This window comes from Penaeus vannamei, chromosome 1 (genome assembly GCF_042767895.1).
Source record: "Penaeus vannamei isolate JL-2024 chromosome 1, ASM4276789v1, whole genome shotgun sequence".
NCBI classification, from domain to species: domain Eukaryota; kingdom Metazoa; phylum Arthropoda; class Malacostraca; order Decapoda; family Penaeidae; genus Penaeus; species Penaeus vannamei.
The window spans coordinates 51,692,429-51,707,428 of record NC_091549.1 but is presented as its reverse complement, the minus strand read 5'-3'; the positions used below and the strand labels follow the sequence as shown (position 1 = coordinate 51,707,428).

Sequence of the window (15,000 nt, the reverse complement as noted above, 5' to 3'; positions counted from 1 at the left end):
GGTTTCAATAGGACACCGTTTCATTTCTTACTTGGATACGCTTTAAATAAAATCCGTGATCCGCTTACCAACGTATTGCTTTCAACATCTATTCCACTTAGCGAGCACGATTTTGGGAAGGTCTATCTACACACGGACACTAATCAAGGCTTGAAAATTTTACATCCGTTTTCGGGGAGTGAACACGACACACATCGAGTGAATTTGTTTTAAAGCTCTTTCTGTGTCCCTAATCATACGCACAGCACCAAATACACTGATTGACAGACTCTATATATCCTAACATGTAAGCTTCTATGACCGTGTTTGATAAGTGTTGCCCAAGAATCATCCAGATGTACATGCATATAATGACTTTGGCAGATTATGGTTCATCTTATTTGGTTTATTTAAGTTTATCCGTCGATCGTTTTCTATATTATCGATTTTCTTTGGATAATAGAGGAGTAACTAAATTATTTCTTATTCTTTCATCGGGAATGGGTTTTGATTTTAGGTGTGATCCTTGAACATTTTTTGCTTGTAATAAGTGATTTCAGTTTTAAAATCAGATTCTAGAAGTGAACGACATCTAACTAGAGGCAGAAGATAAATCAAGTATACTAACAATTAATTGTTGTCTAAATAATAGTGTTATGCAATAATAGGTGTACCTCTAGATAGGAATTAAATAAATCTACTGACAGTAACACGTGACACCGATCTTAACTGGCTTTCTGTGGATCTTAAATATGCGTTCTGTAATCTACATACACCGAAACCTTTACAATTACACCTAAACACACATCGAGAGAGAAAAAAAAAATTGTCGACATAATATCAAAGTCGTTTTCCTTCATCCTGACATTACAGTTTTATTACGTCAAACGCCTCAGTTCTCCAGATACAGTTCTTTATGTTAAAAGGCGAAGATTAAGAACATCAGAAGGAAAAGCAATACGGAGTAAGCTCGAAGATAAGTTGTACGTAAATATTATCAATTGATCAGTTACCCTGTTCGGTATTAGGACTTGGTTGGGTTAGAAATGGAAGTGTCTTTGTTGGATATCGAAACGTTTGTCGCAAATAAAGAAACGTTTCTTGGGATACATACACGTCTAAATATACGGAGGAATGTATAGAGAACCGTTTGTCGTGAAGTTCGTGTTGAATTATTGTAGAAACTTTGGTTATGAATTACGAATCTTTGGGCTATAACGAGTGTAATGACTAAGAGATATATTGGCCATAATGACGATTTTTAGCTGCAAGTCTGAACGTGTTTGATCTAAACCGAATAGTTTGCCGTTGTCATAAAGCCTCCAAACGTTTGTTGTATGTGTAAATATACAAACTAATGAGGAAATGGTTGTTGCAAGTTCGTTGTACATTGGGACACTTGTCATAAATGTGAAAAACACGCACGAGGAAAGGGTTGTCGCTATACGGAAACGTTTGTCGCAAATATGGAAACGTTTGACTTAGATATGGAAAGAGCTGGTTCCATATGGAAACGTTTTTTTTCGCAAATATAAAAACGTTTGCCCTATATATGGAAAAGACTGGGTTAGTATGGAAATGTTTTCCGGAATTATGGAAACGTTTGTCCTAGACATGGAAAGACTCGTCATAATATAGAAACATTTGTCGTCAGTGTGGAAAGACTGGTTAATATGATAACATTCTATTTCGTTAATAGAGAAACGTTTGCTTGTAACATGAAAACACTCTTAGTGTTGATATCTACATCAATACGCATTTCTAAAAATAATAATAAATAATTGTCTTACTATAAAAACTAAATTTAATAATAGAAATGCTTACTGCAAATCTTTGACGATGAAATACAAACGGAATAAAATAAAACCAAAAAAATAAACATTGCAAAACACACACAACACTCACACGTGGATAATATAAATAATATAATGAAAACGATGAAAATGTCGAACCAAAATGAGATGTGAATTTTACATAAAGGTTGAGCATTCTTAACTGACTAAAATCAGTGCATGTAATATGAACGGGATGTGAAAGGATGGATCGAGATGCGACACTAAATAAATCGATAAAATGTTGATTGATTCGTGCTAGAATTGAGATTATAAATATATTGAGCGTGGTCATATATGATTGTTCTTTGTGGTTGTGTAGGCATTAAGGATGACTGCGACGGTATTAAATAAAAATGATGTATATTTAAAAGTTTGAATAAACGAACGAAAATGCGAAAGTTTGTTGATATTATCGATTAAAGATTAGATTAATTTTTTAGGTGAAATATAGGCCTACATTCGTTTCTTTAATTCTTAGATTAATTGCGATTTTAGGAGGAATCGTATATATCGATGAAATCTAGACCTTACTAATAGCTGACATAAGACGGAAGAAATTGGCCGGGCTTGTCAGCACGGGTTGTAAAGCACATAGGCCTATATACGGTATAAAAGCTTGTGGCAATAGAATTTCAAAAAAAAAAAAAATCTTATATATTTGTATGTATATATATAATATGATATGGCAAGCGGAAGATTTAAGGCTTTCAGAGGCGCGAATAAAATCACGTTTGATTATTCAATAGATTGTGATATCACTGTTAAAGCTTATTTGAGTAACTTCTTGTGGGATTTTTTTTTTTTTTCGAATTCTGCGAAGCTACGGTAGAGGAATTCACGTATATGTACAGTCCGTAAGCAAGAGTGGATAAAAATGAGCTTTTAACATTGACTCTTTTTTCTTACAAAATAACAAGAAAAAAAAATTAGAATGTGCGGAAAAAGAGATGATTAATCGTCTGTTTTTTTGTTTTTTGTTTTCTTTCTCTTTCTTTTATATACCAAATCAACGCATCGAACAACCGCACTACGTCATCTCATAACCGAAAAGCAAAAAATCGAGGAGGTAGGTCCTCAGAAATCGCAGTTTTTCCGGCATGGACAGCCGCTGGAGGTAGTCCTTGTGCAGGGCCGTGGCGTGGTAGGGGCGGTCGGCCTGCGGGAACCTCTCGGCGAACTGCCCGGCGCCCAGCCAGTGCAGCGTCTGGTTCACGTCCTTCTGCAGGTGCTCGTAGCGGCCGATCACGTCGTACTGGGGGCAGAGAGGTAGGGTGTGGATGTGAGTCTTGGTGGATTTGGGTGTTGGGTATGAGAGAATGACGGAGAGACGGGGATATGAGGGAGAGAGGGAGAGAGAGAGAGAGAGAGAGAGAGAGAGGGAGAGAGAGAGAGAGAGAGAGAGAGAGAGAGAGGGAGAGAGAGGGAGGGAGAGTGAGAGGGAGAGAGAGAATAACGGAGAGACATGGGTATGAGAGAAATGGGAGAAGGCGGAGAGACAGGGATGTGAGACAGAAAGAGATGAAATGACACAGAGACTGGGATATGAAAAAGAGAGAGACAGAGACAGACAGACAGACAGAGACAGGGGCAGCCAGATAATTAATTAGGCCGGTAGAGATGCGAGATGAGTGGCGAACCAGAAAAAGGATAAGGAGACAGCAGGATTTGACATTCTGAAAGAGGGACTTTTGAGGAATAGTCAAAAGGGAAATTCCCGGAGACAGCCTAGAGAAATAAGCTAAGAAGATTACGTCTTGAATAAATATTAAGAGCCTTGGGGGGAAAAAAAGGCTAATGAAATATACTACATACTCTAATATATGTTATAAGCTCTACAATCTTGAGAAAAAAAACACGACAACTATCAACTAATGAGCCTAGAGGTTCAGCAGTTTTCGATTCACCCAAAAACATATCAAATACCTCAAAAATGGACATAAAACTCTTAAGATTAGCTACCGGATTGTTAAAATTGCGCGAGGTCCGAACAAATGAATATTCCTTATACGGTAGACGTGCTTAACTAACGGATAGATGAATAAGTAAATATATATCCATCAGGTAGATTATTAGAAAGGCATTCATCTCTGTGTTTATGCCTCTCCGTATATATGAATTCTAATTGGGTCGGGCTTCACACATTTCTAACAAACCGCCCTAAGACTTGAAAATGAAAAAAAAAAATCGAAGGAGTATACTATATATTCTAAAATACGTTACAGGCCCTACAATCTTGAGAAAAAAACACTAACTGTCGACTACGAATCTAAGACTTTCAGAATCGTTTTCTCAACCCTAAAACATACCCAGTCCCTCAAAACGGACTCAAAAACTCCCCAAGATTTTGTATCCGATCCCTAAACCCTTTCCCACGTCTCCCTCCCATACGCCCCCCTCTCCCCGATCCCTAAACCCTTTCCCACGTCTCCCTCCCATACGCCCCCCTCTCCCCGATCCCTAAACCCTTTCCCACGTCTCCCTCCCATACGCCCCCCTCTCCCCGATCCCTAAACCCTTTCCCACGTCTCCCTCCCATACGCCCCCCTCTCCCCGATCCCTAAACCCTTTCCCACGTCTCCCCTCCCATACGCCCCCCTCTCCCCAATCCCTAAACCCTTTCCCACGTCTCCCTCCCATACGCCCCCCTCTCCCCGATCCCTAAACCCTTTCCCACGTCTCCCTCCCATACGCCCCCCTCTCCCCGATCCCTAAACCCTTTCCCACGTCTCCCTCCCATACGCCCCCCTCTCCCCGATCCCTAAACCCTTTCCCACGTCTCCCTCCCATACGCCCCCCCTCTCCCCTCTCATACGTCCCTCTCTCATACGCCCCCCTTTCCCCTCTCCTTAAAACCTTCCCCACGTCCCCCTCTCCTACGCCCCCCTCTCCCCGATCTCTAAAACCTTTCCCATGTCCCCCTCTCATACGTCCCCCTCTCATACGTCCCTCTCTCACACGTCTCCCTCTCCCTTCTCCCCAAAACCTTTCCCACGTCCCCTCTCCTACGCCTTCCCCACGTCCCCCTCCCATACGCCCCCATCTCCCCGACCCCTAAAACCTTCCCCACCTCTCCCCTCTCCCTAAAAACTTCCCCACGTCCCCCTCTCCCCTCTCCCTAAAACCTTCCCCATCTCCCTTCTCCCTAAAACCTTCCCCACAACCCCCTCTCCTACGCCCCCCCCCCACCCAAGCCAACCCCACCTCACCTGCACGGCGCAAGGGGCACACAGTTCCGTCATGGGGAGCCAGTGCTCGTTCTTTTGGGCGAAGGTCCAGGTGCCGTTCGGGGGCGTGACCCAGGTTATGAACTCGGAGAAGGTGACGTTGTGACCTTGACCCGTGACCTGAGGTTGAGGGAGGAGCTTGGGTCAGTGATCGGGTGATTATGTGGGTTTTTATTTGCGCGATGGAGGAGGCTTTGTTTTTGTTATTTGTTGTAGTGATAATAATCATTATTATTATTATTATTATCATTATTATTATTATTATTATTATTATTATTATTATTATTATTATCATTATTATCATCATTATTATTATTATTATTATCATTATTATTATTATTATTATTATTATTATTATTATTATTATTATTATTATTATTATTATTATTATTATTATTATTATTATTATTATCATTATTATTATCATTATTATCATTATCATTATTATCATTATTATTAATCTTATCATTACTATTATTAATATTATTACCATTATTATTATCATTATCGTTATAATTATCATAATAATAATAATAAATATTATTATTATTATTATTATCATTATTATTATTATTATTACTATTACCAGTATTATCATTATCATTAATATTATTAATATTATTACCATTATTATTATCATTATCGTTATAATTATTATTATAATTATTATTATTATTATTATTATCATTACTATTTCAGGATTATCCTTATCATTAATATTATTATCATTATTATTAGTAGTAGTAGTAGTAGTAGTATCTTTTTATCAACATTATTACTACTACTATTACTACTTTAGCTACTATCATCATATCCTAATTATCATTATCATTAATGTTTGTATTATATTATCATTACCATCACATCACCATCAACATCATCATCTTCATCATCATCATTATCATCATCATCCATCTTCATCATCATCTACATCATCATCACCACCATTATCATCACTATCATCATCGCCACCATCATCATCCACACACCTCTCTTCCACTCCACCTCACCCTTTCCACCTTCCACCCAACTCATCCATCCACCTCATTCCTTTTTTAAGTCTCCACCTTGCTCTTCCATGGACCATCCTCTCCACCTCATCCACCTTTCCTCTCCACCTTACCCTTCCATGAACAATTCTCTCCACGTTATCCACTTCATCCACATTCCCTATCCACCTCATAATTTATTCTCCGCCTTAACCTTCGGTGGACCATCCTCTCCACATCATCCACTTCATCCACCTTCTCTCAACCACATTCCCTCATCCACCTTACCCTTCCACGGACCATCTTCTCCACCTCATCCACCTTCTCTCATCCACCTTACCCTTCCATGGACTATCTTCTACACCTTATCCACATTCCCTCATCCACCTTACCCTTCCACAGACCATCCTCTCCACCTCATCCACATTCCCTCATCCACCTCACCCTTCGACGGACCATCCTCTGCACATCATCCACCTTACCCTTCCACGGACCATCCTCTCCACCTCATCCAAATTCCCTCATCCACCTCATCCACCTTACCCTTCCACGGACCTTCCTCTCCATCTCATCCACATCCACCTCATCCACCTTACCCTTCCACCCTTTCCTCTCCACCTCATCCACATCCCCTCATCCACATCCACCTCATCCACCTTACCCTTCCACCCTTTCCTCTCCACCTCATCCACATCCCCTCATCCACATCCACCTCATCCACCTTACCCTTCCACGGACCATCCTCTCCACCTCATCCACATCCACCTCATCCACCTTACCCTTCCACGGACCATCCTCTCCACCTCCTGGCCGACGTGCTTGTGGAAGTCGAAGTTGCTCTCGTCATCCACATTCTCCAGCTTGTCCTTGTAGGCGGATATGAGGCGGTCCAGCGGATGGCGGGTGAAAATGAACTTCTTGAAGCTCTTGAGCATCTCTCTCTTGCGCTCTTCTGCGGGGTGGGGGTGAGGGGGGTGGAGGGGGTGAGGGAGGGAGGGATGGAGGGAGGGAGGGAGGGGAGGAGTGAGGGATGGGTGGGAGGGGTGGGGGGGGGTGAGGGAGGGAGGGATGGGGGATGGGGAGGGAGTGGAGAGGAGGGATGGGAGGGGGATGGGGAGGAGGTGGGAGGGGAGAGGGAGGGGGAGAGAGAGAGAGAGAGAGAGAGAGAGAGAGAGAGAGAGAGAGAGAGAGAGAGAGAGAGAGAGAGAGAGGGAGAGGGAGAGGGAGAGGGAGAGAGGGAGGTAGAGAGAGAGAGAGAGAGAGACAGACAGACAAAGCAGAGAGAGAGAGAGACAGACAGGGCAGAGAGAGAGGGGGGGGAGAGAGAGGAGAGGGAGAGGGAAAGGGAGAGAGAGAGAGAGATAGAGATAGAGAGAGATAGAGAGAGTGAGAGAGAGAGAGAGAGAGAGAGAGAGAGAGAGAGAGAGAGAGAGAGAGAGAGAGAGAGAGAGAGAGAGAGGAGAGGGAGAGGGAGAGGGAGAGAGGGAGGTAGAGAGAGAGAGAGGAGAGAGACAGGCAGACAGACAAAGAGAGAGAGAGAGAGAGACAGACAGGCAGAGAGAGAGAGGGGGGGGAGAGGGGAGAGGGAGAGGGAGAGGGAGACAGAGAGAGAGAGAGAGAGAGAGAGAGAGATAGAGATATATATATATATATATATATATAAATATATATATATATATAGAGAGAGAGAGAGAGAGAGAGAGAGAGAGAGAGAGAGAGAGAGAGAGAGAGAGAGAGAGAGAGAGAGAGAGACAGACAGACAGACAGACAGAGAAAGAGAGAGAGAGAGAGGTTAATTGTTTGGGTGGAATGTTAGTACATTTCCACTTACGTCAAAAAATGGATTAAAAATATTCAAACTTATCACAAAATGGGCAATAAACTTCCCCAAACAAGCTTTTATCTCTAAATCCAAGATTACACAGGTAATAAATCCTCTACCTGATTATTAGATAGATAAGCCGATAGATAGATAAATAAGTCGATTTGGTTCACTCTCTAATTTTATGCTTTTGTTTTTTGCTATTCTTATTTATATTTTTCTTGTTTTCTTCTTGTTTTACTTTTATTGTTATTTTTCTTTAACCAACCAAACGATATGAAAAAAATAAACAAATAAATAGACACCTAAAATTAAATCAAATTAACCAACCAACCGAGAAGGAAAAAACATAAACAGTTAAATAAAACAAAATTAAATTAATCAATCAACCGGTAATAAAAAATAAATAAATAGATAAATAAAATAGAATAAGATTAACCAACCAACCGGTAAGACAAAAAATAATTAAAAACTAAAACAAAATAATATATCATGAACCAACCATTAAGAAAAAAGTAAACAAATAAACAAATAAACTAAATTAAAAAATAACATTAACCAACGAACCGGTAAGAAAAAAATAAACAAATAAATAAAAAAATAAACATCAAACAAATCAAATCAAACAACAATACAACAACTAAACAAATAAATAAAAATAATAAACAACAAAAACAAATCAACAACAATACAACAACAACAACTCAACAGCCTAAAAAAATAAACAAACAAATAAATAAATAAATAAACAAAAAAAATCAACAACAATACATACAACAACAACTAAACCAATAAATAAATAAATAAACCCCCCCAAAAAACTAATCAACAACAACACAATCAACAACAACAACAACTTGAAGCCTCACCCGACAAATAAATAAATAAAATCAACAATATCAAAAAATCAACAACCATACAACCATACAACAACAAACTTGAAGCCTCACCCGAGAACTTGAAGCTGGCCAGCGTGGACAGGAAAGGCCCGTGGACTTGGGGTCTCGTCAGGGCCATCACGTCCTCGTCCTCTTCGACCAGACCCGAGAGCCAGAACCACATACGCTTCCAGGACGTGCACGCGACCTGTGGCCAAGGAGGAGGGGGGGTTATGGGGGGTTAGGTGGTAAGCAGGGGTTAGTTGGTGAGGGGCTGTTGGGGGGGATGGGGAGGTTGATGGGGAGAGGGGATATGGGGGGAGAAGGGAGGGAGGAGGTGGGGTTGGTGGTGGGGATATGGGGTGATGGGGGGGAGGGGGGTTATGGGGGGTTGGTGGTGGGGCTATGGTGAGCTGGTGGTGGGAGGTGGGTTGGTGGTGGGGCTATGGTGAGCTGGGAGGGTGGGAGGGGAGGGGTTGTGGTGTGGCTATGTGGGTGAGCTAGGGGGAGGTGGGCTATGGTGAGCTAGGGAGGGGGGAGGTGGGTTGGTGGTGGGGTTATGGTGGGAATTATGGGGTGGCTGATGGTGGGGCTATGGTGAGCTGGGGGAGGGGTTGGTTATGGTGGGTTGGTGGTGGTGGAGGGTTATGGTAAGCTGGGGGGGAGGGGGAGGTGGGTTGTGGTGGGGTTATGATGAGCTGGGGGGAGGTGGCCAGGTTGGTGAGCTAGGAGGGGCTATGGTGTGCTGGGAGAGGGGGGGAGAAGGTTGTTGTGAGCTGGGAGGGAGAGGTTATGGTGAGCTGGGGGGAGGTGGGTTGTGGTGGGGTTATGGTGAGCTGGGGGATCTGTCGTTGTGGGAATGTGTGGTGATGGTGAGCTGTGGTGGTGGTGAGGGTCGTTAGAGTAATGGTTGTGGTAATTATGGTGGAGGTTATGATGTTATGACACTCGTGACGATGCAATAAGTGTAAAAATAAATAAATAAAATGTATGAATGAATGAGTAATGGTACATTAGTCACAATGATAAATTGTGAGCCATATGCACATAAATAGAATTTCCTTCTAATGTTTCCGCTTCTTCCGTAACTTCTCGAGAAAGAAAATAAGAACAGAAAAATATACATGCACGAATGTATGTATATGCGAATGTTTATGTACATAGAATGGCAACCCAGGTATGACGCTTGACAAAAAATAAAATCGGAAATTGCCAAAAATGGATAAAGAAATGATTTATATTTTGAATGGTGTGAGAAAACCGACGGGTGATTGTATAATCTTTGCTCATCAGAAATTTCTTTCATTGTAAGTAAACATGATAATCAGAAAAACGTAAGTTATTCTATGTGTGGAAGTGTAAATACTTCTCTACGAAAGAAAAAATTAAGTTCAATTAATCGTATTTTTCCAAGTATTTTTTCACAAATCCTAAAAAAACACAAAGGACCCCTTAGAGGTACTACCCCCAGACCCCACTGTGTAATTGATCGCCATTGTGTAATATATTCGTGTAATATGAACCTGACATCAAGAAAAGTACCCAACTCCTAGAACGAAGTAACTACCACATCCCTGTATCATAAACGAGATGGCAACGCTACAGAACACTACAAAACACTCAGTCCTGTATTCATATCATCCAAATAGCAGGGACTTTTAAAGACGATTAGCCAAAGTAGCAAGCAGGATAAAAAGGAAATTCTTTCAAACCGGATCACCGAAGACCAAAGCAATAAAGGAGTGAAATTTCAAAAGTTACCCCTAAAAGTTGCGCGTTTTCTTTTAACTATGAAAAAATGATTAATCTGAACACAAGGCTTATTTTAGACGTTCTTTGCACCACAAGAATAAACAGATCTCACTCAAAAATATCAAAGCCTAAATGGAAATGAGGAAATCACCAAAAGAAGAACAGATAACAAAATAACAACAGGACTTCTGCCCACCCGAACGGAACTAGAAGAAAATGGGTAAGTAGAATAGAAAACGGAGACGTGACACAGAGCAGAAATCACGAGAAAAAAAAAGAAAAATAGAAACTGAATTGGCCAGAAGGTAGGTACTTAACGAAGAAAATATCCAGACGTAAAATAAAATATCCTCAAAAGAAAGAAATCTATGTATATATACAGGTATTCATGAATGCATATATGTATATATTAGGATACATATGTCCGTATGCATAATTTGATGTATTACATGTATGTATGTAGCAATAGGTTGATGTATGTATGTATGTATGTATGTAGCAATATGTTGATGTATGTATGCATGTATGTATGTATCAAATTGCTGATGTGTGTATGTATGTATCAGAATGCTGATATATACATGTATGTAAGTATCAAAATGCTGTTGTATGCATGTATATGTCAAAATGCTGATGTATGTATCAAAATGCTGATGTTTGCATGTATGTATGTATCAAAATGCTGATGTATGCATGTGTATATGTATCAAAATGCTGATGTATGTGTATCAATATGCTAATGTATGCATGTGTATATTTACCAAAATGCTGATGTATGCATGTATGCACGTATCAAAATGCTGATATATGCATGTATGTCTGAATGAATACAGGTACAACATGAATTTTAAAAAAAATGAACACAGCAACCCTCTTAGCCCGCCGTACCTTAGGCACAAAGCACATGAGAACTTTGTGCTTTGTGTCGACCAGAATGTGCTTGAGGACCGAGTGGTCGAGAGCTTGCGTCAGGTTGAGCGCTGAGCACACCTGCGAAACGTGGTGGACGCGCATCTCCTGCATCTGTTGCCACGTCAGGTTACCTGTGTACACCTGTAGGGGGGTAGGGGGTAGGGGGGTAAGGGTGAGGTTTTCGACTCTCTTTTTCTTTTTTCTTTTTTCTCTTTCGTTCTCTTTGGTTTTCTCTCTTTCTCTATTTCATTCGTTTCCCGTCTCTCTCTCTCTCTCTCTCTCTCTCTCTCTCTCTCTCTCTCTCTCTCTCTCTCTCTCTCTCTCTCTCTCTCTCTCTCTCTCTCTCTCTCTCTCTCTCTCATTGTTTTTCCACTATTATAATTATCATCATATAATGATTATTGTATCTATCATAGTTATAATCAAGTATATTCATTATCATATTTTATTATCATTGTCGATACCGACCATTATCGTTATCATGACCACTATCACTGACACTATCAAAAGTATCATTAGTATTGATATTATAATATTAACCTAACCGCCACAGAGCCTGCAGTTTTTTTTTGTGATTTTTTTTACATACAGATGGCGCCACATGTACGCAGCATGACTTACTCATTCCTTGAAATGGCGGGAAAATGTGTTTTTCTTTCTAACTATTAATGATAATATTGTAATTATTCTTACTAATATTTCCTTCTAACTATTAATGGTGATACTGTTATTATTCTTACTGTCATCATTATCAAAATGTTATAAAATATCTAACATTAAAGATGATAATATGACTCCTTGGTCTCTAAGTACTAGTGCCATGTGTAAACACACACACACACACACACACACGCACACACACACACACACACACACACACACACACACACACACACACACACACACACACAGATATATATATATATATATATATATATATATATATATATATATATATATATATATATATATATATATATATATATATAACTATTGGCATGGCAAGTATTCTTAACGAATGTGGCGATTGGGTTAAGGACCCTTACTATTATCAACATTATCATCATCAAACCAGTATCATTCATCTTACTGGCATCATTACTATCAGTATTCCCGCTATCATCTATACCACTACTGCTATCACCATCATTATCATTACTATCATCAAAATCATCATTATCATTACTATCATCAAAATCATCATCATTATCATTACTATCATCAAATTCATCATCATCATTACTATCATCAAAATCATCATCATTATCATTACTATTATCAAAATCATCATCATCATTACTATCATCAAAATCATCATCATCATCATTACTATCATCAAAATCATCATCATTATCATTACTATCATCAAAATCATCATCATTATCATTACTATCATCAAAATCATCATCATCATCATCATCATTACTATCATCAAAATCATCATCATCATCATTACTATCATCAAAATCATCATCATCATCATTACTATCATCAAAATCATCATCATTATCATTACTATCATCAAAATCATCATCATTATCATTACTATCATCAAAATCATCATCATCATCATCATTACTATCATCAAAATCATCATCATCATCATTACTATCATCAAAATCATCATCATCATCATTACTATCATCAAAATCATCATCATTATCATTACTATCATCAAAATCATCATCATCATCATTACTATCATCAAAATCATCATCATCATCATTACTATCATCAAAATCATCATCATCATCATTATTATCATCAAAATCATCATTATCATTACTATCATCAAAATCATCATCATCATCATTACTATCATCAAAATCATCATCATTATCATTACTATCATCAAAATCATCATCATTATCATTACTATCATCAAAATAATTTCCATCCTCATTACTTTCTATCATCATCCTTACTCACGCTTACTCATCATCATCATCATCAATACTATCATCAAAATCATTTTCATCCTCATTACTTTCTATTATCATCCTTACTCCCACTCACTCATTCTCCTCATCATCATTACTATCATCAAAATCATTTTCATCCTCATCAATTTCCATGCCTTACTCATTTTCGCTTACTCACCGCTGAGTCCTCCTCGGTCAAAGGGTTAGCTTCGGAGTCCTCACGTATTACCCATCTCAGGACATTGAAGCTGTTATATGTGACGCCTGTGATGAGTAAAGGAAATTTACTCTTGTTACAAATATTTTTTTTTTTGTTATTCATTTTTTTGTTATTCATAGAGTATCAGTGTTCATTTAGGTTATTCATTTAGGTTAAATGTTGGATGGGTTATTCAGGTTAGGATGATCATTATGATTGAAATACATACATACATACATACATATATATATATATATATATATATATATATATATATATATATATATATATATATATATATAGGTATATATGAATACATAATTGCTTAGATATACGCACACACAAGCATGCACACAACCTCACTCACACGCAAACACGCGTACACAAACACACACACACACAAAAAAAACACTCACTCTCTCAATCTCTCTCTCTCTCCCACTCTCTCTCTCTCTCTCTCTCTCTCTCTCTCTCTCTCTCTCATTCTCTCTCTCTCTCTCTCTCTCTCTCTCTCTCTCTCTCTCTCTCTCTCCTCTCCCTCTCTCCCTCTCCCTCTCCTCTCCCTCTCCCTCTCCCTCTCCCTCTCCCTCTCCCTCTCCCTCTCCCTCTCTCTCTCTGACTCTCTCTCTCTGACTCTCTCTCTCTGAATCTCTCTCTGACTCTCCTCTCGACTCCCTCATCCTCTCTCTATCTCTCCCTTTCTCTCTCTCACTCTCTCTCTCTCTCTCTCACTCTCTCTCTTTATCCCTCTCCCTCTCCCTCTCTCTCTCTCTCTCTCTCGCTCTCTCTTCGCCTCTCAGTCTCTCTTCTCTCTCCTCTCTCTCTCTCTCTCTCTCTCTCTCTCTCCCTCTCCAAGCTCTCCACACAACTCTCTCACCATTACACTCTCAAACACGCGTACACAAACACACACACACACAAAAACATCTCACTCTCACTCTCACTCTCCCACTCTCACTCTCCCTCTCTCCTCTCCCTCTCCCTTTCTCTCCTTCTCCCTCTCGCTCTCCCTCCCTCCATCCCTCCCTCCCTCCCTCTCCCTTTCCCTCTCCCTCTCCCTCGCTCCCTCTCTCTCTCCCTCCCCCTCTCTCTCCCTCTCCCCCTCTCCCCCTCTCCTCCCTCTCCCCCTCTCCTCTCCTCTCCTCCCTCCCTCCTCCCTCTCCCCTCTCCCTCTCTCTCCCTCTCCTCTCCCTCTCCCCCTCTCCCTCCCCCTCTTCCTCTCACTCTCCCCCCTCTCCCCCTCTCCCTCTCTCCCTCCCCCTCTCCCTCCCCCTCCCCCTCCCCCTCTCTCTCCCTCTTCCTCTCCTCTCTCCCCTCTTCTCCCTCTCCCCCTCTCCCTCCTCTCCCCCTCTCTCTCTCCATCTCTCTCTCCCTCTCCCCCCTCTCCCTCTCCCCCTCTCCCCCTCTCTCACTCTCTCTCTCTCACTCTCTCTCTCCCACGCAAACTCACCTGACGAAGTAAGAACAGTGTAAGTTGTAGCGACGAAC

General features: G+C 40.5%; 1 protein-coding gene across 2 annotated transcripts in view; it reads right to left on the bottom strand.

Annotated features, from left to right (window-relative positions):
• LOC113812917 (carbohydrate sulfotransferase 11) overlaps positions 1-15,000 on the bottom strand; it is a 36,244-nt gene that overhangs the window by 812 nt on the left and 20,432 nt on the right. For both annotated transcript variants that reach the window (XM_070124661.1, XM_070124657.1), the window contains 7 exons: positions 14,963-15,000; positions 13,492-13,577; positions 11,368-11,532; positions 8,800-8,935; positions 6,807-6,979; positions 5,021-5,158; positions 1-3,066 (listed from right to left, as the gene is read on the bottom strand). The exon at positions 1-3,066 is cut by the window's left edge and continues 812 nt beyond it; the exon at positions 14,963-15,000 is cut by the window's right edge and continues 57 nt beyond it. In XM_070124661.1, the coding sequence (XP_069980762.1) occupies positions 2,842-3,066; positions 5,021-5,158; positions 6,807-6,979; positions 8,800-8,935; positions 11,368-11,532; positions 13,492-13,577; positions 14,963-15,000 (961 nt within the window). In that variant the 3' untranslated portion in view covers positions 1-2,841. The remainder of the gene's footprint in view (positions 3,067-5,020; positions 5,159-6,806; positions 6,980-8,799; positions 8,936-11,367; positions 11,533-13,491; positions 13,578-14,962) is intronic.